The 23,437-nt window shown below is 38.1% G+C and overlaps 1 protein-coding gene across 8 annotated transcripts in view; it reads right to left on the minus strand.

Moving 5' to 3' along the window:
* The window catches only part of HORMAD2 (HORMA domain containing 2), a 90,246-nt gene that overhangs the window by 35,788 nt on the left and 31,021 nt on the right, over positions 1-23,437 (minus strand). For 4 of the 8 annotated variants that reach the window (XM_001107741.5, XM_077950232.1, XM_077950229.1 and 1 more), the window contains 3 exons: positions 17,275-17,342; positions 14,565-14,722; positions 14,140-14,390 (listed from right to left, as the gene is read on the minus strand). In XM_001107741.5, coding sequence (XP_001107741.2) covers positions 14,140-14,390; positions 14,565-14,722; positions 17,275-17,342 — 477 coding nt within the window. Of the gene's footprint in view, positions 1-6,026; positions 6,182-13,906; positions 14,391-14,564; positions 14,723-17,274; positions 17,343-23,437 lie in introns of those variants that run through there. The other 4 variants (XR_013399375.1, XR_013399376.1, XM_077950228.1 and 1 more) reach the window with 3 other exon arrangements.

The following is a 23,437-nucleotide window of genomic DNA, read 5'->3' on the forward strand; positions in this document are numbered from 1 at the left end:
CTATAAAATATCATGCAAAGTTGTCGTTGGGATTAATTGGGTTCACATGTATACACAGCCTTTTGTGGGCACTTAATAAATGGTGGCTATTATTATTATATAATAAATAGCCATTTGTTTGTTTCTCTTCCTCTAATCAATTTTGAATCAGGGATTTGGCCTATTCATCTTTGTGTACACTACCCTCCTATGATGACTCAAGCATAGTAGGCCTCAATATAATATTTATTGACTGAATAAATGCTGATAACTTATTGTTGATTAGAATATAGTAGAACATACTTTGTTTTTTTTTTTTTGGTGACAGAGCCTTGCTCTGTCGCCCAGGCTGGAGTGCAATGGTGCGACCTCAACTCACTGCAACCTTCGCCTCCCAGGTTCAAGTGATTCTCCTGCCTCAGCCTACCAAGTAGTTAGGATTACAAGCATCCACCACAATGCCCGGCTAATTTTTTGTATTTTTGGTATAGACAGGGTTTCGCCATGTTGGCCAGGCTTGTCTTGAACTCCTGACCTCAGGTGATCACCCGCCTTGGCCTCCCAGAGTGCTGGGATTACAGGTGTGAGCCACCGCACCCGGCCCCAGTAGAACATTCTTTTAAACCTTCTTCACAATGAGCTTCATGTAGCCTTTGTTTAAATGTCAAAATGATACCCTTAGTGATAAAGTTTGTTTGTTCCAACTTTGGTTATCAAAGCAGAAAGAGCCCTCCATTGTGCAGAAAAAAGCACACCTAGGTAGTGACTCATAAAGTATACAGTCATCCCTCTGTATCCATGAGGAACTGGTTTTGGGGCACACACACTCCACACCCACAGACAGGAAATCTATGGATGCTCAAGTCCCTTATATAAAATGGCACAGTATTGGCATATAATATGCACATCCTATGTACATATTCCCATATATATTAAATCATCTCTAGATTATTTATAATATTCAATACAACATAAATGCTACATAAATAGTTATACTGTATTGTTTAGGGAATCATGGGGGACAAGAAAAAAAGTCTGTACATGTTCAGTACAGACTCAACCATTTTTTTTAACAGTTTAAACCCACAGTTGGCTGAATCCACTAATGCGGAACCCACAGATACAAAGGGCCAATTGCAAACCACCATGGCATGTGTATGCCTATGTAACAAACCTTCAAGTTCTGCACATGTATCCCAGAACTTAAAGTATAATAATAAATAAATATTATATGTATACACACACACACACACACACACACACACACACACACACATATACACACAAAGGGCCAACTGTGTTTCTAACTTTTCTTTACCATTGTCAGAAGGACTGGTCTTCTAAAGTCTTAGCTCTCAATTTTGAGATCTTAATATAAATGCTAAAAGAATTACTCCTCTTATGATGCTTAGATTTGTTACAAGCATAATCTCAGGTGTGTACCAACAGACAATGTAGCATCAAATAGAAAACTTTAACACACATAATGGTATCAGAAAAATCAGCCAACTGAATATAGTTATAGGAAATTGGGTAACATTATCATTACACTTTTTTCCAATGTGCAGTTGAATAAAATTTCAATAAAGTCACTTTGAAAAAAATCTGAGCTTAAATGAAACCTAATATTTCATTGATTTTGCTGTAATAATAGCATTGTATTATTACAGGCATCTCTTTTTTTTTTTTTGAGATGGAGTCTCGCTCTGTCGCCGAGGCTGGAGTGCAGTGGCGCGATCTCGGCTCACTGCAAGCTCTGCCTCCCGGGTTCATGCCATTCTCCTGCCTCAGCCTCCCAAGTAGCTGGGACTACAGGCGCCCACCACCACGACCGGCTAATTTTTTGTATTTTAGGTAGAGACAGGGTTTCACCATGTTAGCTAGGATGGTCTCGATCTCCTGACCTCATGATCCACCGGCCTCAGCCTCCCAAAGTGCTGGGATTACAGGCGTGAGCCACTGCGGCCGGCCCAGGCATCTCTTTTTTAACCAAACAGAATATTCTGCCTTACTCTTTTTTAAACAAAATTTATTTATTTTAATGCTAGGACTTAGTAATTGTAACATCCAAAACATTTCTACCTAAGATTACTCACTATCCTTGACTTTTTTTCTGCCATAATACATATCAGTATACTTTTTTAATATAAGTGAAATGTATACAGATAATCGGTGTGGCTCTTCCACTCACAAAAGGAAGGAAGTAATTCTCTGATATGTTATAGAATGATTCAGACAAAAGAAGAAATGACTTATATGACTGATGGGAAAGTCAACCAACTTTCATTCCTCTTTGCACAGTTAATAGAGGATAGCAATTACATTCTGGACTGCAAAACAGAACAATTAATTGAAAATAATTTTCTAAGGCTGGGCGCGGTGGCTCAAGCCTGTAATCCCAGCACTTTGGGAGGCCGAGACGGGCGGATCACGAGGTCAGGAGATCGAGACCATCCTGGCTGACACGGTGAAACCCCGTCTCTACTAAAAAATACAAAAAACTAGCCGGGCGAGGTGGCGGGCGCCTGTAGTCCCAGCTACTCAGGAGGCTGAGGCAGGAGAATGGCATGAACCCGGGAGGCAGAGCTTGCAGTGAGCCGAGATCTGGCCACTGCACTCCAGCCTGGGCGGCAGAGTGAGACTCCGTCTCAAAAAAAAAAAAAAGAAAATAATTTTCTATTTGACAAAAGGAAACTTAATGAAAAGGACTACAGTCTCATGATGAAGAAAGAATGATGTGTGTATGTGGTTTTTTTGTTTTGTTTTGTTTTGTTCTGTTCGAGATGGAGTCTCCCTCGGTCTCCCAGGCTGGCATGCAGTAGCGTGATCTTGGCTCACTGCAACCTCTGCCTCCTGGGTTCAAGTGATTCTTGTGCTGGCTAATTTTTGTATTTTTAGTAGAGACAGGGTTTCACCATGTTGGCCAGGCTCGTCTTGAACTCCTGACCTCAGGTGATCCTCCTGCCTTGGCCTCCCAAAGTGCTGGGATTACAGGCATGAGCCACTGCACCCGGCCTGATATGTGTGTGTGTGTGTGTGTTTTTTTTTTTTTGAGATGGAGTCTCGCTCTGTCGCCTGGGCTGGAGTGCAGTGGCCGGATCTCAGCTCACTGCAAGCTCCGCCTCCTGGGTTTATGCCATTCTCCTGCCTCAGCCTCCCAAGTAGCTGGGACTACAGGCGCCCGCCACCTCGCCCGACTAGTTTTTTTGTATTTTTTAGTAGAGACAGGGTTTCACCGTGTTAGCTAGGATGGTCTCGATCTCCTGACCTTGTGATCCGCCTGTCTCGGCCTCCCAAAGTGCTGGGATTACAGGCGTGAGCCACTGCGCCCGGCCAATATGTGTGTTTTTTAAGGCTGAATATTTTCTGTAAATAATGTGCCTCTTCCAGTGCTTTCAATAATCAATCCCACTTCCAAGAATCTGAGATATTATTGCCAACACTATGTTGTATCAAAGAAGGCATATATGCTTCAGGAGATGTGATGCTATGAAAATCATCAGACTATACCTCAAAAAACGCAAAATTTCAGTTCAGAGTTTAGTGGAAAACAATAGGTTTTGAATGAAAAGGTCTTGTTTTAATCTATCTGGAATACAAAGCAATTCTAAGGAATTCAGAAAACTATCTTTCTAGTCCACACTTAAATGCTGCCATTTACCTTGGAAACAATGTGCTTTATATTCTAATTTCTTAAAAATAAATTATTTGCTTTTTACTTAAGTGTGCTGGCACAAAAGAGTGAGAAATGAGCTTCATGGAGGGAAAGAACACATTAGGTAAACGACATATTGTTATAATTTGTGGATTCTTTTGTGGAATTCATAAAAAAGAAAAAAGCTATCTTAAAACATTATTTTTAAATTGAAATAAGATGCAAAAATCTAGGCAAAATGCAAATCATTTTTATTACACTTAGAAAATAGTGTAATAGAGTGTGTATGTTTGGGATATGCTTAAAAAGCAAGCCATTCATTGTAACTAAATCAAATGATAAACTATTGAATAAACTTTAAAAATACTAGAGGCTTTTATAAGAAGACAGTATTCTCTGCCTTTAGCTCATCCTCAAAAAAAAACATCATTTATATGAATTATTTATGCTTCAGTGAAATTAATACGTCACAGATGAAAAAAATACCATTCTGGATCAAGATTTCTAGTTACAAAAGAAAGGCCTAGAAAAAAGCCTGCAGAGAGTGTCTAGCAACTGTATTTGGAGGTATAAAGACACATAAGTACTTCAGAAAATTAGAAAATTATAGTAGACCCCTGCCTAAAAATATGGTTAAAATATTAATTCTCAAAGAACTATAATGACTTAATAAACTAGATTTAATCTTCAAAATAGATTTGGGCCAACATTAGCCCTCCATCTTTTTATCACTGTCTGTGTAAGTAATTACTAGAGTTTTTTAAGGAGACTGGGTTAACTATCTCTACTAGAAAGAAGTACTTTTCCCTCAGCATTTAAACAGCATAAGTTTAAGTAAGATTCTACAACAAATTACAGAACATATGTTGATTAGCACCATACAGGTCAGTTCTTTGAAGAAACCTGTCTAAGGGTCTTCAGGGGAAGTTGTCTTCAGTGTGTATGTCTACTGCTATCTGTCCAGTTGACTATGACAGGGAAAAAAACCCAACTTCCCAGAGTTATGTGAAGTGCCTTTCTGTTTGTATAGCCTTACTAGCTACAGCTTAGGCCTAAAACACCCCTATTAGGAAGGCAGACCTGGCCAGGCATGGTGGCTTTTGCCTGTAATCCCAGCACTTTGGGAGGCGGAGGCAGAGGTGGGTGGGTTGCTTGACCTCAGGAGTTGGAGACCAGCCTGGGCAACATGGCGAAACCCTGTCTCTGTAAAACATATAAAAATTAGCTAGACATGGTAGCATGCACGCGTAGTCCCAGTTACTTGGGTGGCTGAGGTGGGAGAGTGGCTCGATCCCAGGAGGCAGAGATTGCAGTGAGCTGAGATCACGCCACTGCACTCCAGCCTGCGTGACAGAGTATGATCCTGTCTCATAAAAAAAAAAGAAAAAAGAAAAAAGAATGGAGATCTGTCCTGAAAATGTTGTGGGGAGCAGATTAAATAATAAGGACACAGTTAGGACAGAGTTTTTCAGACAGGCTTACTGAACCCTGTATTGTCGTGGGATTCCTTGGACAATTCCATGTTCTATTTTTCAAGTGGAGTTAGGTTTTTTTTTTTTTTTTTGAGACGGAGTCTCACGCTGTCGCCCAGGCTGGAGTGCAGTGGCGCGATCTCGGCTCACTGCAAGCTCCGCCTCCTGGGTTCCCGCCATTCTCCTGCCTCAGCCTCCTGAGTAGCTGGGACTACAGGCGCCCGCCACCGCGCCCGGCTAATTTTTTGTATTTTTAGTAGAGACGGGGTTTCACTGTGGTCTCGATCTCCTGACCTTGTGATCCGCCCGCCTCGGCCTCCCAAAGTGCTGGGATTACAGGCTTGAGCCACCGCGCCCGGCGGAGTTAGGTTTTTAGAGTTCTTATAATTTAAGAATTCTTAAGTTTCAAGCATGTGTGCTTTTATCAATTCTGAATCCATTGCCAAATTATAATCTCACTTTCACATTATTCCTTGGATCTTAACAATCACACCAGAAAGTGAATAGTACAATTATTGAATAATTTCAACTATTAGTAGAAACTCTGTTATATTTGCCTTTCTGTGACTGGAATAAGGAATAACCCGAAAAAGAAAATTGCATTAAAATCTTTCTATTTTCAACAGTCTCACAACAATGTAATTGTGTTAAATCCTGTCTTTACTATAGATCATTGGTAGAAAAGCAGTGTAAGCTGTTGGATCAAAATTTTATAAACCTTCTATTTTAATTTTAAATAAAACTTAAATTATAAATTATTTTTACAGTTTTAAAAAATCTTTGAGTTAGAGACTACCAAGAGTAAAGAAATTTCAGCAAAGCCCTGTAGGATACAGGAAAGGCGTGGAACATTCAGTATTGTAATTCTAAGTCACAGAGACAGAATTTCTGATGCTACCATACTGGACTTTCCAACTTGCCTGGAATGTCCTCTGCCATGATCACTGCCAATCAAAATATGATTCATCCACAAAATCACCAAATCAAGCTAGGCATGGTGACACATGCCTATAATCTCAGGTACATGGAAGGCTGAAGTGGGAGGATTGCTTGAGCCCAGGAGTTCAAGACCAGCCTGGAAAACATAGTGAGACTGCATCTCAAAAAAAAAAAACAAAAAAAAACAAAAAAAACACCAACTTAATGAAACTTTCCCACACAGTGCCAATTTATCCTTTTTTCTGTAACCTTAGTACTTTGGAGTTCAACTGCCTGGGTTTGAATTCTGCCCCTGTTACATATCCACTATGTATAGAGTCTTGGGCTAATTTCTCTGGCTCAGTTTCTTCATTTGTAAAATGAAGATAACAATAGTATCTACCTTATAAAATAGCTAGGAAGATTGAAAGTGATAATATATGTAAAGCTCTGAGAGTGCTCAAAATTGTTAATATTATTTCTATCATTCATACATTCTCTAGTATTATCTTTTTATTACATTGTGTAGGGGTTATCTCTTCAGCCACAATTCTAAAGGGCACAGGCTATATCTTGTATGTCTTTGTTTTCCTCACAGTGCTTAGCAGGGCAATATTCTCTTTTTTTTTTTTTTTTTTTTTTTGAGACGGAGTCTCGCTCTGTCGCTCAGGCTGGAGTGCAGTGGCGCAATCTCGGCTCACTGCAAGCTCCGCCTCCCGGGTTTTCGCCATTCTCCTACCTCAGCCTCCTGAGTAGCTGGGACTACAGGCACCCCCCACCACGCCCAGCTAATTTTTTAATATTTTTAGTAGAGACGGGGTTTCACTGTGTTAGCCAGGATGGTCTTGATCTCCTGACCTTGTGATCTGCCTGCCTCAGCCTCCCAAAGTGCTAGGGTTACAGGCATGAGCCACCGCGCCCCGCCAGGGCATTATTCTCTTAATAGGAATTCAAAAAATATCCCAGAGAATCTTAGCATGAAAGATATATCAGAAGTCAATCTAGTTCAACTTTCCCTCTAAATCATGATTTTACTTTTGCAACACCCTAGAGATAATCATCTACTCTATCTTGAACACACGTATATATCTGCACTTGAGCACAGCTGGTGACACTGGAGTTCACCCCTACACAAGGCAACCAGGTTTGTTAAGTAGTTGTCATTGTTAGAAAATTCACTCTGAGGAGGTGGAGAAGTTGGCAGCTTCTGGAAAATGATTTGGTACTACTCATTTGAGAGCCATACAAATGTTCAAGCTCTGTAAATTTCACTCCTGATACTATATTCGTAGAAAAAATTTTTAAATGCTTTCATGTGTACAAAGGTATTTATTACAACACTTTATAATAGCAAAATCAGGAATTAACCTAAATGTTTCAAAGTAGGGAAATGGTAGAGTGCCTAAATAAAACAAGACGTCATTAAAATTAAAAATATAAAGATTAAGGTGGAACATATTTACAAAATCAATAATAAGTATGAAAGTAAAATAAATTCACAGACACCATGATTAAAACCACATACAAATATATAAATCAATGAAAAAATACTGGAGAGGATGGGACATATAAAAATAACAGTATCGATAGGATGGTGCGACAGTGGAAGATTTCCATTGCTTTTTAAATTACTTTAATGTTATAATAATATTTCTTTAAAATTTTTAAAGAGAAAATTCTTCCTTCTATTGAGCCAAAATCAACATAATTTTCATCTATTGGTTCTCATTCTGCCCTTTGCAACTACACAAAATAAATCAACTTAAAATATCTCAAATATTTGAGTGCCTCGCTCTCTGGCACCCTGGAAGACAGACTGGAGAGGCAATGATGACATCAAGGAGACCCAGTTAGAAGACTCAACTATCACCAAGAAAGCAATGATGACATCCTGCATCAGCACAGTGGTAACAGTGCTAGATTTGGGAAATACTTCAAAGGCAAAACACACGGAAATGGTGTACCAAAAGAATGTAGGAAGTGAGGAGAAAATAAGAGTTGAACATGTTCCTGGTTGGGTTGCTTAGAAAAGTGATGGTGCAATACCAAGATAAGGAACCTAGGATGAGGAAGTGTGTGTTTGTTCAGAAGTTAAAATTCCATTTGAAGATGTTGAATCTAAGGTACCTGTAGGATATTCATGTCTATACATTTATGGAAGTACAATTTGGCATCAGAAAGACAAACCAAACCAGAGAAATAGAAAAAGACAAAGATGAGCTGGGCGTGATGGCCCACGCCTATAATCCCAGCACTTTAGGAGACCAAGACCAGCAGATGGCTTGAGCTCAGGAATCTGAGACCAACCTGGGCAACATGATGAAATCCTATCTCTAAAACAAATACAAAAATGAGGCTGGGCATGGTGGCTCACGCCTGTAATCCCAGCACTTTGGGAGGCCGAGGTGGGCAGATCATGAAGTCAGGAGTTCGAGACCAGCTGACCAACATTGTGAAACCCCAACTCTACTAAAAATACAAAAATTAGCTGGGTGTGATGGCACATGCCTATAATCCTAGCTATTCAGGAGGCTGAGGCAGGATAATCACTTGAACCAGGGAAGCGGAGGTTGCAGTGAGCCGAGATCGGGCCACTGCACTCCAGCCTGGGTGACACAGCAAGACTCCATATCAAAAAAAAAAAAAAATTAGCCAGGTGTGGTGGCACTCATTTATAGTCATAGCTACTTGTGAGGCTGAGGTGGGAGGATCACTTGTAAATGAAATGGAAAACAAACAAAGCAATAGAAGTGATCAGCACAACCAAAAGATGGCTTTTTGAAAAGACTAATAAAATATACTAATTTTTGGCAAACATAATAAAGGAAAATAAATGAGACACAAATGAACAGCACTAGATATGAAAAAAGGGAAATAACTACAGAAATAGAAGATATTTTAAAAATTATGAGACCTCCACTAATAATTTTATAACAAAATATATGAATACCTGAAGGTAGAGGAGAGAAAGGGCAGGTATTCATATTTTTTGGTATGAAGTTATTCAGGGAGGTTTTTATAACTTTAAAAATTTCTCTTCTGTTTCTGTAGTTATTTCCCTTTTTTAGAGAAAAACATAGAGTACATCTCTGTAAATTTTGAAGCAGGTAAAAATGTCTTAAACAGTACCAAAAACTTCTGAATATAGCTGAAAAGATTGATAATCAGAATACATTAAAATTAAGAACTTCTGTTCATAAAACACCTCATTAAGAAAACAACTCACAAGGTTGAAGAAGATATTCACAATACATGTATCCAACAAATATATGCAGAATATATATGCAGAGCTCCTACAAATCAGTAAGAATGAAAGACAATCCAAGAGAAAAAAAGGCAGGGGAGGGGCAAACAATTTGAACAGATCCTTCACAAAAGAAAATATTCAACATGGCCAATAAACATATAAAAAGGTGCTCCTCTTCATTAGTCATCAGGGAAATGCAAATTAAAACCAATATGACATACCACTGCACACCCACCAGAATGGATAAAATCTTAACAATGGAAAATGTCAAGGGTTAGTGAGGATGTAAAGCAATCACAACTCTCATACATTGCTGGTGGGAGTGTAAATTGGCACAAATACTTTGGAAACTATTTTGCACTATCTGTTAAAACTAAATATACGCATACCCTTTGACCCAGCAATTCTACTCCTAGTAATTCTATTCCCACCAGAAATGTGTAGTTATTTCCCTAAAAAAACATGTTCCAGAATATTCCAAGCATTTCTATCCATCATAGACAAAAATTAGAAATTATCCAAATTAACATTATAATGAATAAATTGCCATTAACAATAGAATGAATAAATTGTCAGGATGGTCTACAACAACATGTAAAAATATGGGTAAATCTCACAACATAATGTTAACTGAAAAAATGGTCCATATTCGGCCCTGTGCGGTGGCTCACGTCTGTAATCCCAGCACTTTGGAAGGCCGAGGCGGGCTGATCAAGAGGTCAGGAGATCAAGACCATCCTGGCCAACATGTGAAACCCCATCTCTACCAAAAATACAAAAAATTAGCTGGATGTGGTGGCAGGCGCCTGTAGTCCCAGCTGCTGAGGCAGGAGAATGGCGTGAACCCGGGAGGCGGAACTTGCAGTGAGCAGAACAGAAATCTCACCACTATACTCCAGCCTGGGAAACAGTGCAAGACTCCGTTTCAAAAAAAAAAAAAAAAAAAGTCCATACTCTATGATTCCATGTCTATAAAATAAAGAGGAGAAACTAATCTATGCAAATAGAAGTCAGGATAGCAATATTCTTGTTGAGTAGAATAGTGACTGTAAAGTAAGACTGGGGGTTTCTCGGGATCTGGAAGAATTCTATTTATTGATCTGAGTGCTGATTTCACATATTTATTCAGTAGGGCTGTGACAAAGACAAAGCAAGCAAGGTATCCAGGGGTCAAAATTTCAGGAGGTCCTTACTCTTGGCACCTGAGATCTTCCTTAAAATATGCTCCCCAGGCACCTTGCTTGTGTCACCCTCATCCCAGCTCTAGTGTTCAGTTTGTGAATATTTATTGAGCTGTATCACTGATACATATGTTTTACTGTATGTTTATTATTCTTGAATTTAAAAATGTTAAGAGGGTCTGGTCTATTTCACTCCATAAATAAAAATAAACTTTAAGTGGATTATAAACCTAAATGTAAAAAGAAAAATGTTAAAACTTTTAGAATAAAATATGAGAATATTATTAGTGACCTCAGGTAGAGGATTTCTTAAGGATATCCAAAAGCACATATTAAAGGATAGACTATATTAAAGTTAAAAACTTATATTTCTCAAAAGACCTCTTAAAGAAAGTGAAAAGATGAGCCAGGCACAGTGGCTCATGCCTGTAATCCCAGCACTTTGGGAGGCCTAGGCGGGTGGATCATCTGAAGTCGGGAGCTCGAGACCAGCCTGACCAACATGAAGAAACCCTGCCTCTACTAAAAATACAAAATTAGCTGGGCATGGTGGCACATGCCTGCAATCCCAGCTACTCAGGAGGCTGAGGCAGGAGAATCGCTTGAACCCAGGAGGCGGAAGGTTACCGTGAGCTGAGATCGTGCCATTGCACTCAGGCCTGGGCAACAAGAGTGAAACCCTGTTTCAACAAAAAAAAAAAAAGAAAAAAAAAGAAAAGAAAAAAAGTGAAAAGATGAGCCACAAACATGAAAAAAATATTGCAACATAAATGAGTGAAAAGGAATTATTACTAAGCACATATTTTTTAAACCATTGAGGAAAAGATAAACAACCTGATAGACAAATGCATGAAAGACATGAACAGCTGTTTAATATGAGCAAAATAGGATGGCCAAAGGAAAGAGGCACAAACACACAAATAATCAGGGAAATTCAAATTAACATCATGAGGCATTACCATTTCATATCTAGCAGACTGGCAGGAAACATAAACTCTGACAATAAGTGTTGGCAAGAATGTAGGGCACTCTCCTCCACAGGGGGTAGCAAGTAAGTTGGTACGACGACCACTTTGGAAAACAGTTTTGCATTACCTAATAAAGTTGAAAATACACAAGCCTAGAACTGTTTCATATATTCCCAAGAGACATTCTTTGACAGGTGTACCAAGAGGTATGTACATTAATGTTTATGACAATTAAAAAGAATGTCTATCAAGAGTAGAATACTCTACAGCAGTGAAAATGAAAGAACAACACCACAATGGCTAAATCTCCACGTAGAGGTTCAAGCAAAAGAAGAAAATTATAGGAGAATACTCAGAGTATGATTACTTTGATATAAAAATTTAAAATGAGTAGATGTATTCATCCATGGCAAAACTATAAAGAAGAGTAACGGAAAGGTTATCATGAAGGTCAGGAGAGTGGTTACCTTCAGGGGGCGTGCAATGAGGAAGGGATACGTGGTGACTTCTAAGGGAGTAGCAATGTTCTACATCTTAGCCTAAATGGAGGACATATGGATGTTCTTATTATTCTTTAAACTGTACATACTATTTTTATGTACTCTATTCTATATATGATATATCTCAAAATAAAATTTTTAAAAGAAATAAAGGTTCTACATATGTATACACATGTATGAATGTGTGTGTGTGTGAGTGTGTGTTCCATGTATTCCGTGAAGGAAAACAAAAAGGAATCCTTAGTGGGAAAGTGACAGTAACCACTTGACTAGACTTACTAAATTCTCTCATATGTTTGGTTGGCTGAGAGAGGAACTTCAATCAACTGAGTTTACCACAAAGTCCATATAATACATATAGTTTCAACTAAATGTATGCTTGAAAAGGATTGTCACATTCCTTATTTAATCTATCAGTTGAACTATGCATTCTTAGGCTGTCCTGCTTTCATTTGATAAAAAAAGAAACTAATTCTTAATTAAAAGATAAAAATCTAACCAGGTGCGGTATAATCCTAGCACTTTGAGAGGCCAAGGCAGGAGGATCACTGTCGCCCAGGAGTTCAAGATCAGCCTGGACAACACAGGGAGGCCCTGTCTCTACAAAAACTAAAAAATTAGCTGGGTGTGGGGGCGCACACCTATGGTCTCAGTTACTCTGGAGGCTGAGGTGAAAGGGTCACTTGGGACCAGAAGGTCAAGGCTGCAGTGAGCTGTGATCGACTACTGCACTCCAGCACTCAAGCCTGGACAACAGAACGAGACTCTTTCCCTAAATAAATAAATAAATAAATAAATAAATACTTAGCAGAGGCCGAGTGTGGTGGCTCATACCTGTAATCCCAGCACTTTGGGAGGTCAAAGTAGGATTGCTTGAGCCCAGGAGTTTGAGACCAGCCCTGGTAACATAGTGAGACCCTTGTCTCTACAAAAAATTAAAAAATAAAAAATCAGCCAGGTGTGGTGTCATGTGCTTATAGTCCCAGCTACTCAAAAGGCTGAGGTAGGAGGATTCCTTGATAAATTGAGGCACCAGTGAGCCATGGTTCTGCCACTGTACTTCAGCCTGGGCAACAGAGTGAGACCCTGTCTCAAAAACAACAACAACAACAACAAAAACCTAACTGAAACATTCTTTTCTTAACCTTCATTTTTTTAACCCTTTCTATGTTAGCTATGTCTTCCTTGAGTGAAATTGGAAGAGGAAATCCAAAATCCAAAGTCATTTTTATGTCTAACATCGAGAAAGCACTAAAAATGAAAAAAACAATCTGTTGCTTGTTTGGTTGTATTATTTACATTAATTGAATTAAAACTGGAACTAGAACCTCTTTTCAATATATTAAACATAATACAGAGTTAAAGAACTAGAAGGAACCTTCAGAAGTCACCTAGTACAGTAATCTATCTTTAAGTAAGACTCAAATTATGTTAAGTAAACGAGTTATCATTCCAATCTTAAAATATCTCCTGAAAAGATCTTATAGCATCCCTTCCTACTGAAAATTTTTTGTCTAACTCAGAACCCTTTTAATACAATGTTGTTATGCAGTTAACATTATTATCCAGACAACAGCCAGTTAAGGGTGTGGAGTTACCTAGAGCACAATGGGACCCTAGCAAGAATCTAACTCCAAGTATCTATTGGTGGAAATGCGAGGATAAAGGGCTCAGAGAACTGACTGTTTGGCTCCCCTGGCTCCAACCCCACCAACCCCCTGATTTTCCCCAGTGAGTTAGCCCCAAAGCTTGTCTTCCTCCACATAATCAGAAGTTGACTATTATTTGTTTTCATTCTGACTTGGGTTCATCCATAAAATTTATCTTCCCCAACTCCTACCATCCAATTATGCCAGTATCAAGGACTGATTTATACTTCCAATGAGTATGAATAAATACCTAGAATATTTTTCAATCTTAAAAATATGTCATTTATAAATGAAGGAAAGAAAACCTCAAATTTTCTAAATTTATGATATCTTTAATAAAATAAATATATTAGAAAATCTTTTTCCTCCTAGTTATGGACAATTTCATCTAATAAAGTATATTTCCTTTTAGAAGATTAAACATTTTTAGATTAAAAACTCTTTGATGTCGGAGACTGGTTTTGTTTCAGTTTTTATAGCTGGCACACTGTATTCTACCCAGGGTAGAAACTGAAAAATATCAGTTATGTTTAACTGATGCAATAGAAAATCACTAAAGCTTTGCCTTACATGGTCATTGCATTCTTCTTCCTCATCACAGTCTAGACCCTGATGGGCGAGCTCAGTAGTGCTGTTCTCCCGAAACAGATTGTTCTCCAAATCAGTCACTTTGGTAGCCTCTGTCATGACTTTTACTTTCATGCTATGAAAGCCAGTGGAGACAAATCCCACTTGCACATTGATAGGCTCCTTGTCAAACAGCAGGAAGTGTGAATTTACCTCTTCTTTAAAACCGAGGGGTTGGTAATCATGTGGGGTCACTGCGAAATGAAAAGGGCAAAAAGCCATGAAAACTGAGTTTCAATAGAACAAGTCAGATTAATCTTTCATGAGTAGCAACAGACTTCTCTTTCAGATGCTTGCAAAATCTTTCTACTTATATAAAATATTAGCTCAGCACTTAAGAAGGAATTTGTCTAAAGTTCTCTACCTACCTGCATTATAGTAGTGGAGTTTCATAGTAAGTACAACATTATTAGGAAGTGGCTCAAGGTCCTGCATCAGTATATACAATTTACGGATCAGTAGAACACTGGCTTTCTTAATATCTTCATTGTTTGTTCCACTTTCAAAGCTTGTACTGCTGCTGTGACTACATAGAAAGCATACTTTTCGATCATATACAATATTGGCAATCTATCCCAAAAGGAACAAAACTTTTGACTATGTGATTAAATAAATATAAATTAAACATTAAGACATTTTGAGACTTTTTTTAGAATGTAAATTAGGGCAGTGGTGGTACTTTTTACAATGTACATACAAAGACTTTCTTAAGTAGCAAATTCCCTAAAAGCATTTAAAATATCATCTTTTTAAAAATTTGATTTGCAAAAAATCATATACCACAATAGTAAGAACAACAAATTTGGAATTAGGTGACCTGACATCTAATATCAGCTCTGCTGATAACTAGCTGAATGACCTTGGTCAAGTCATTTAGACACACTCTAGGTCAGTTAGCTCATTTGTGAGATAAGTGTAAAGACAAATAAAATCAATCACCAGCTCTGGGCCTTTCTATCATCCGATTATCTCACAAAAGTATCCCTTCCTCACTCTTGCATTGATTACTACAGTGGCATTTTTCCTGCTTTCCTTCTTGTCCATACTACAAAATATTCTCCGTATCACTGCTGAAATAATATTACTAATAGGAAAATCTGTTCATGTCACCTTCTTACTTAGAATTCTTCTATTATATCCATCACCTTTCAATCAAATTCAAAGACAGTGTGTATACAATTCCTTTCACAGTCCATCACATCCTCACCTCCATCCTCATCTGCAGCTATTGCCCAGTTTCCTCTCACTCACAGTATTTGCATACGCTGTTCACTTTGCTTGTACTGTTCATTTTTCCACTTCTCTTCCTGACTGTCCTAAACTTATCCTCTAATACCTAGCTCACATGCAGACTCTTCAAGGAAGTCTTCTCTGATAATACCCTCATCTTATCCTCAGGATAACTGTCCTTCTCTAGACTGTGAGTGGCTATATCTTTCATCTCCACAGTACAGAGTTTGGTGTCCGGCTATTCAATCAACGTTTGTTGAATTAATGAATGAATGAATAATTTGGACTAAATTACCTTCCAATTCTAAACTTTATTTATCTCCAAAGTTTCCTTCCACAATTAAGTCTCACATTTGAGTAGTTTCCAGAAAGGACCATGACTACAATATATTTACACAATGCTGTGCACACAGCTCTTAATATGAAAAATAACCCTAAGTAATTGAACTGTTGGATTTTCCCCTAACTGATCTTTGGAGACAATGTGAATTCATGAAGCAAACATTTACTAAGTGAATACATTAGCTCCTTTTCCAATTTTGAACAACTTAAAATTTTGCCAACCAGCATTTAACCAATTCAAATGTAGGTAACCAGAATGAAGGGCTATAGGCACATAGCTCATGGGAACCTCCAGGACACATCAGTAAAATCATATTCAGGACTCCCATTTGAACAAATGCCTATATTTCTTCTCTAGGAAATTAATAATATGCATCATCTTCTCTCCTCCTTAGCATGTGAAAGATTTGGCCATTTTTGTTTTACTGCTTACCTCTTAGCATATGTGCCTTCAGAACAAGAGTTTAATCTGGCCATCAGTGTATATTTTTGAGTTTTGGAGAGTAAAGGTGACTTCTTATGTGAGAAAATGTGTATGAAAAGTGCTGCTGTAAAAGCTATAAAGTATTATACAAATGTTAGCTAACAAAAGGTAATATTTTAATTATCATTTTTGGAACTGATATTCTCTTCACATTCTAGTGCTCTCTGTAGGTTTTACAAATGGAAGGATAATTAAGGGAGTGAGTCTTGGAGAAAAGTCCTCAAGTTCATGGTAAATGATGAGCCAGAGCTAATAGTAGGGAAAATTGAAAATTAGGTCATGTCTCTCATCAGTCATTCCTTTCAGGGGCATCCATCCCCCTTACTTGGATTCCTCTACTATCCAGAGTTTTTCACCATCATCTGTACCTTCCACTACTGTGCCATCTTATCAGCAATACTTAGCTCTCCATCCCTCCTGGAAGGTCTGAATCCAAAAGCTACTGGGAGAAAAATTAATGTTGCTCTTCAATGTCCTTGTGTTTGCTATTTAACCCATTAGGATACCTAAAACTTGGAATTTTCAACTTATTAGGAAACTGCAGTGTGTTCTAATCTTTTCATACAAGGACACATAAAAAATGATATTTATATGACACACTAGGGGAAGCAAATGAGAATATTTGTGCATACAAGCAAATAGTCCAGGGGTATTATCTACCTTAGGCACAGTCTGGCTATTTCGAGTGTGGAAAGGATCACTATCTAGGCATAGCAGTTGAGAAACTTTGAATTAATGGCTAGACAGAGCCTTATGGAGTTATTCAATCAACATCGTGTAGGCAACCTTATTAATATAATTTCTACCGTTGTGCTGCCTGCCATTTTCTCTATTCCCACCAGCTTAATCCATGGATTTCAGGAATGTAAACAATTGTTGCAGCTCCTTTTTATAATAGTGGTTTTCTATAGGGTTTGTGGGGAAATTTAAAAAGAAGTATAAGGCCTTTGTCTGGCCTCAAGAAGCTTACGTTTACCTCAATCCTACTTATTTCTCATGTTCATTAAGCAGTTAGATTCTACCTGTCAAAATCCATAGTGGCTCCTTCTTTCGTGTATTTGAATTTGAACTGGTACATCTCAGTCACTTTCTACAAAAACCAAAGGAAATAAAGAAAAAAAAGAATTTAGAAAAGAAATCCAGAATCTTACCTGATCATAAGCAAGGAACATTTTCACTCTGTACCTTCTATACTTCCTATATAGCTGTTTGTTTCACAGTATCACATTATTCAAGAGTAACATTTCCAAATATAAAGACAACCTAGTTTTTCTCCTCCATGCTAAAAATAAATTAGATGAAAGATACTATTATTACCATTTTAAAGCTGGAAAAACAAAATCACAGAGTCAAATATCTAACCCAACTAGGTAAATGACAGTGGAACCAGTTGAGAAACCATTCATTCACGTAACAAATGTTGTATTGAATGTCTACTTTGTGCCAGGCACTGGAGTCACAGTGGTGAACAAGACAGAAAAGGTCCCTGTTTTTCTGGAATATACATACAATCCAGTAGAGGAAATAGTCAGTAAAAAAAGTAAACAAATGAAATAAGCTAACTCCAATACTGTAAGTGCTATGAACAAGAAGCAGATGCTGTGATAGAGGTTCATGAAGGGGACAAGTGCTGCTTTGGTTTGGAAGGGCCAAGGAAGCCCTTGCTGAAGAGGTGAGGTTTGAGTTGAGCCTCAAGGGTCAGTTATGTGCAGATCTTGGGGGTGGGGTGCCTCAGGCAGAGGGAATAGCAATGCGAAGGCTCTGAAGTGGGAAGGGACACCTCTTCTAGGGTCAGAGAGGAGGCCCAGTGGCTGGAAACCAGTGAGCGAGGGGGAGAACCCAGGAAATGAGGTTATAAAGGAGACTATGGGGCCTTGTTGGCTATGGTAAGGGGTTTGGATTTCATTCTAAGTAAGCCAGAAGTCTATAGAAGAGTTTTAAGCAGGTGAGTTATTTGCATTTTTTAAAACATCATCTTGGCTCCTTTAAAAGTGCAGAGGGGAAGAAATAAAAACCATGAGAGCAATTAAGAGGCTACTGCAGTAATTCAGGGAAGACTATAACGGCAACAGGAAAACTAGAAAAAATTAGAAAAGGAGCCCTGATCTCTGACTTCAAGTGTTGTTTTTTCAGTCCTGCACTAAAAACTAGATACTACTACTATCTGCTCTCCTCACTGTTAAGAAAACTAGAAATAAAGAGGGACAAATTTCCTCATAAGAGACAGATTCCATTTAAAATAAAATGAATGTCTGGCCGGGCATGGTGGCTCACGCCTATAATCCCAACATTTTGGGAGACCGAGGCAGGCAGATCACTTGAGGTCAAGACCAGCCTGGCCAATGTGAGGAAACCCTGTCTCTACTAAAAATACAAAAATTAGCCGAGTGTGGTGGTGCAAACCTGTAATCCCAGCTACTCGGGAGGCTGAGGCAGGAGAATCGCTTGAACCCAGGAAACGGAGGTTGCAATGAGCCGAGATTGTTCCTCTGCACTCCAGCCTGGGTGACAGAGCAAGACTCCATCTCAAAAAATGAATAGAATAGAATAGAATAGAACAGAAAGAATAAAATAAACTGAAATATAAAAATAAATAAATAAAATTTAAAAATAAATAAATTAAAATAAAATAAACATCTAGTAGTTGAAGCAAATGTTTGATCCAGATATGTCATACAGTATGTCCACAGAGCTGGAGAAGTACTAATGATAAGTAAAGGGTATAAGCTTAAAACAAAACACAAAAAATGTCCTTTATTCATCTGGTTCAGTATTTGATCCTTGACAATGTGAGAATGAGGATGTCAGACTGATCAGAAAAAGTTTCAGTGTTTCTGTTACTTTAAGCCTCCCAGCTTTGCTCATCTTAAACCTTAACATGAAACTTAATTACAGGTTATCAGGTCTTGGGAAAATTGGCTCATGATGCTTAAACTCTAAGGAGATTGATTTGTAATGGAGTTAATTTTAAAAGATAAAAGTATTTTCCTAATAAGACAGTCTACTTGAGAAATCAAATCAAGTTCAGAAAACTGCTTTGTAAATACAATAGGAGAGACAGATGAGATTAGAGGAGCCTATAGCAACAGGTTCACTCCAGTTAGGCGAGATGAACAGAGTCCTCTCTTAGCCAAAGCTGGATGTCATTGCTCTGCCAAGCAAACAATGCCCATTCTTCCTGCCTGCCCATGTTTCTCAATCAACTCTAGCTTTTTAATGCTCTGAGTGATCTTTTGTTTTTTTAAATTGTAACAAGAGTAGGTTGTTTTAGTAGTTGATAATTTTATTTACACTTTATTATTTGATCCCTGAAGCAACTAGTAAAAGTTATATTTATAATTGTTTTACAGAAGATGCCAATCCTTAATTAACTTCAGTCTGACTCTGGCTTATCTAGGAAGGTATATTTACAGCAGGCACTATTCTTAACACCTCATGTAACACTTTTCAGACTAATGTGTTGCCTAATAAAGATGAACCATTGAACTGCTCATCAGTGGTTTCTATGAATCATACTAAATACAGTCACATAAGCCAAAGCAGCAGCAACATATGCAGCCTTTCCTTCTGCCTCCACATTGCAACCCATTGGCAAGACTTTTCAGGTCTATCTCTAAAGCAAATCGCAAGTCCATCTGATACTCATTCTCTGTTCTGTAGCCAAAAGGAGTTTTTGAAAATACAAATCAGACCATGTCACTCCTTTGCTTAAAATCCCGTCAGCTTCTCACCACCCTTAAAATAAAATCCAAAAGTTATGTTGATTTGCAAGGCCCTACTCATCTGTCCCTTGTGTCCCTCTCTGACCTTACCTCTGGTCACTTTCCCTTGCACTCAACTAAGCTCCAGGCTCATGGTACATTTTCTATGCTCAAACTCCCAAGATTCCTTCCTGCCTTAGGGCTTTTGCACAGCTATACTCTGGAACATGCGGTCTCCAGTTAATGATAATAATAATATTCAGGCACTGCCCTAAACATTTTATATCAGTTCATTCTTGTGTAGCCAACACTGTGAAGTAGATATTATTCTCATTATTGATGAAGCTAGTAAGTGGTAGAACCGCGATTTGACTCCAGTGCCTGTGATGTTAACTATGGTGTTATTTGGCCTGTCACATGCCATTGCTCCTCACAGGGTTGCATGGGCTGACTCCTTCTGGTTATTCATATCAGCTCAAACAGTAGCCTCTCAGGGATGCCTCCTAGGAACTGCCCAATCTAACACAGCCATCCAATCCCTCCTTCTTCATTCTCTACTTCAGCACTCTCTAGTACATTACCTTTTTAAAAGATTTTCTTCATAGCACTATGTCTATCTGAAATTGTTTGTACTAATTTTTATTTATTTATTTATTGTTTATCCTACCTCATAAGAATGTAGGCTTCTAGAGAGCAGGGATCTTACCTATCCCATTCACTCCTGTGTTTTTATACCTTGAACAGTTCTAGGCACATAAAAGGAACCCAATTAATATTTACTGAATGAATAAATATTTGGCCAGAGTAGAGTTCATGCTTATTTAGGGTTTCATCCTACAAAGAAATTTTCCAAAATAAAGTATATTGTGGCTAGAAACAGGGGCCACTTACAGTTAAGCTCATGAAGCAGTCTATTAAAAGTGAGTGTTGGCCAAGTGCAGTGGCTCACACCTATAATCCCAGCTGAAGAAAGGGGATCCTTTGAGACCAGCTGGGGAAACATAACCCCATATTTCCAAAAATTTTTAAAAATAACTGGGCATCGTGGTGAACAACTGCAGTCCCAGCTACTTGGGAAGCTGAGGTAGGAGCATTGCTTGGACCTAGAAGGTCAAGGTTGCCATGAGCCAAGATCACACCACTGCACTCCAGCCTGGGTGACGGAGGGAGAGCCTGTCTCTTAAAAAAATGAAAAATAAAGAGTGTTGATCACCTCCAATGGTAAAGAGGCACAAAGGAATAGATAGTGAAACCATAAGATTTATGCCTTCACAATATTCATATATAATAATTCCATATGGTCTTACATGCATTAAGTTGCATAAATCTTTATTATTTACATTTTGTCTTACATGCTTTACTCATACTTGCTACTCATTTTGTAGTGTGTGCCTATAGAAAAGCTACGTTATCACTCTTCTCTATTTTAGTACTTAGTTTACTTAGATGCTTAGTTACTTTTGTTGGTCATCTTCCTCATGAGATAGAGCAACCAGAACAAAACTTCAAGCACAGAAGTACCGTAACTTTGTGGAATGCTGAAAACTCAGTTGGTCTTCTGAACTAGGGACACACACTTGTTTGATTTAAGCTAGGGGTTCTCAATTGTACCATGACATACTCTTCACAAGAGTGCTGCAAATTTTAATCCACCTGTCCAGTGTATTTTTGCTTCAGGCATATATAAACATTGTTATTGTTTGTGCAATTTTGTTTAGGAAAGGATATACTTCCAGGCATACAACTGAAGAAACATGGCACAATATGAGATAAATGCCAAAGAAGATGTTTATGTTAGAATGTTGTTTTGTGAGTACATAAGAGAATGAGATCAGGGAGGTAAGTAGTTTTATCAGTGACTTGATGCTAAATAGCAATCATAAAATAATGTAACTTGTGGATGCTCTTTATGCCCTATGAACATTGCTATATCACAGTAGTAGTTACATTGTAATTATTACTGATTTGTTTGGGCTCTTTTGAGTGTTTTAGTATCATCCAATATGCTACTGAATTTTTTAGTAATAAAAAGTATACCATGAACACACAGGTTAGGAATCACTACCTACCCATAAGGGGAACACTTTGTAAACATTCAAAATATTTTTTTCCTGGGTTGTAAATGATAGCTCAAAACTTACCACATAACAAGCTTTTGTTTCCTAACTTCATTATTATATATGCCCGCATTTCTTCCCACTCTGTAATACTTTTTTTGTAATTAAACTCCATTTGCTTAGCATTTCACTAACCCCCAAAAAAACCACTGGTTTCAAACTAGGGAGTTTTCATGCATAAGAAAACATGATACATACTACACTAAGAAAATGACCAATTTAGTAACTATCAGAAGGTTTTATTTTGGGAAACTTCCCTTCAAACTTACAGTGTGGTGGGGAAGCATTTTGAAACGAAACAAGAGACAAATAAAAGATAGAACTAGTTTGGGCATTGAGGAATTTCTACCTACTGTATGTAACGTTTTCTTACCCCTTGTTTAAACAGCTACATGTCATCTTGCAAAGAAAGAGTATTAAGAGCTAAAAATGCACAATTTAGTCTAGAATAGCACCAGTTAGGCCAAATGTGTAGGCTTAGAGAACAAAAATTGAAAGTAAAGAAAAAGGAAAGAAAGCTAGGAGAAAGACAAAGGGAGTAAAATGAGAAGAGAACACAAGTTTTCTCCCTCCATTTCTGTGCCACAGCCACATTCTAAGTGGCACAAGTAACTATTATGTGTCCAAGACTATGAGACAAGACGCTTGTCCTCAAGAATTCACAATCTGGGCTGGGCATGATGGCTCATGCCTGTAATCCCAGCACTTTGGGAGGCTGAGGAAGGCAGATCACTTGAGGTCAGGAGTTCGAGACCAGCCTGGCCAACATGGTGAAACCCCATCTCTACTAAAAATATAAAAATTAAAATTATAAAAAATATAAAAATTAGCCGGGCATAGTGGTGCATGCCGGTAGTCCCAGCTACTCAGAAGGCTGAGGCAGGAGAATTGCTAGAATCTGGGAGGCAGAGGTCACAGTGAACCGAGATTGCACCACTGCTCTCCAGCCTGTGTGACAGAGCAAGACTCTAAAAAAAAAAAGAAGAAGAAGAAGAATTCACAATCTGGTTGAGGAGATTAAGTAATCAATATGAATCAATTGAGAGTGTTAAATTGTGGGGTTCTGCTGGAAAAAGAATTCAAAGAAAGAAGTTAGTATAGACCAAATAGCCAAAGAGGCTTACATATAAGATTTGAACATAGTTGGTCTTGAAGATGAGTCGGATACCCTAAACAGAGGGAAGAAATCTAAAGAGAGAAGTAAAGAGGTAAAGCTCTGAAAATCTATAAAAACATGAAAAGGGGGAGAATTTAACTGGCATAAAAGAAAATTAGAGTTACGCCATATCTCATTTATATTCCCAAAAGGCCATAAACAGAAAGGATTCATAATCAGTTTAAATAAATAATAAAATGTGGTTTTACAT

Source organism: Macaca mulatta, chromosome 10 (assembly GCF_049350105.2).
Source record: "Macaca mulatta isolate MMU2019108-1 chromosome 10, T2T-MMU8v2.0, whole genome shotgun sequence".
In the NCBI taxonomy this organism is placed as follows: Eukaryota; Metazoa; Chordata; class Mammalia; order Primates; family Cercopithecidae; genus Macaca; species Macaca mulatta.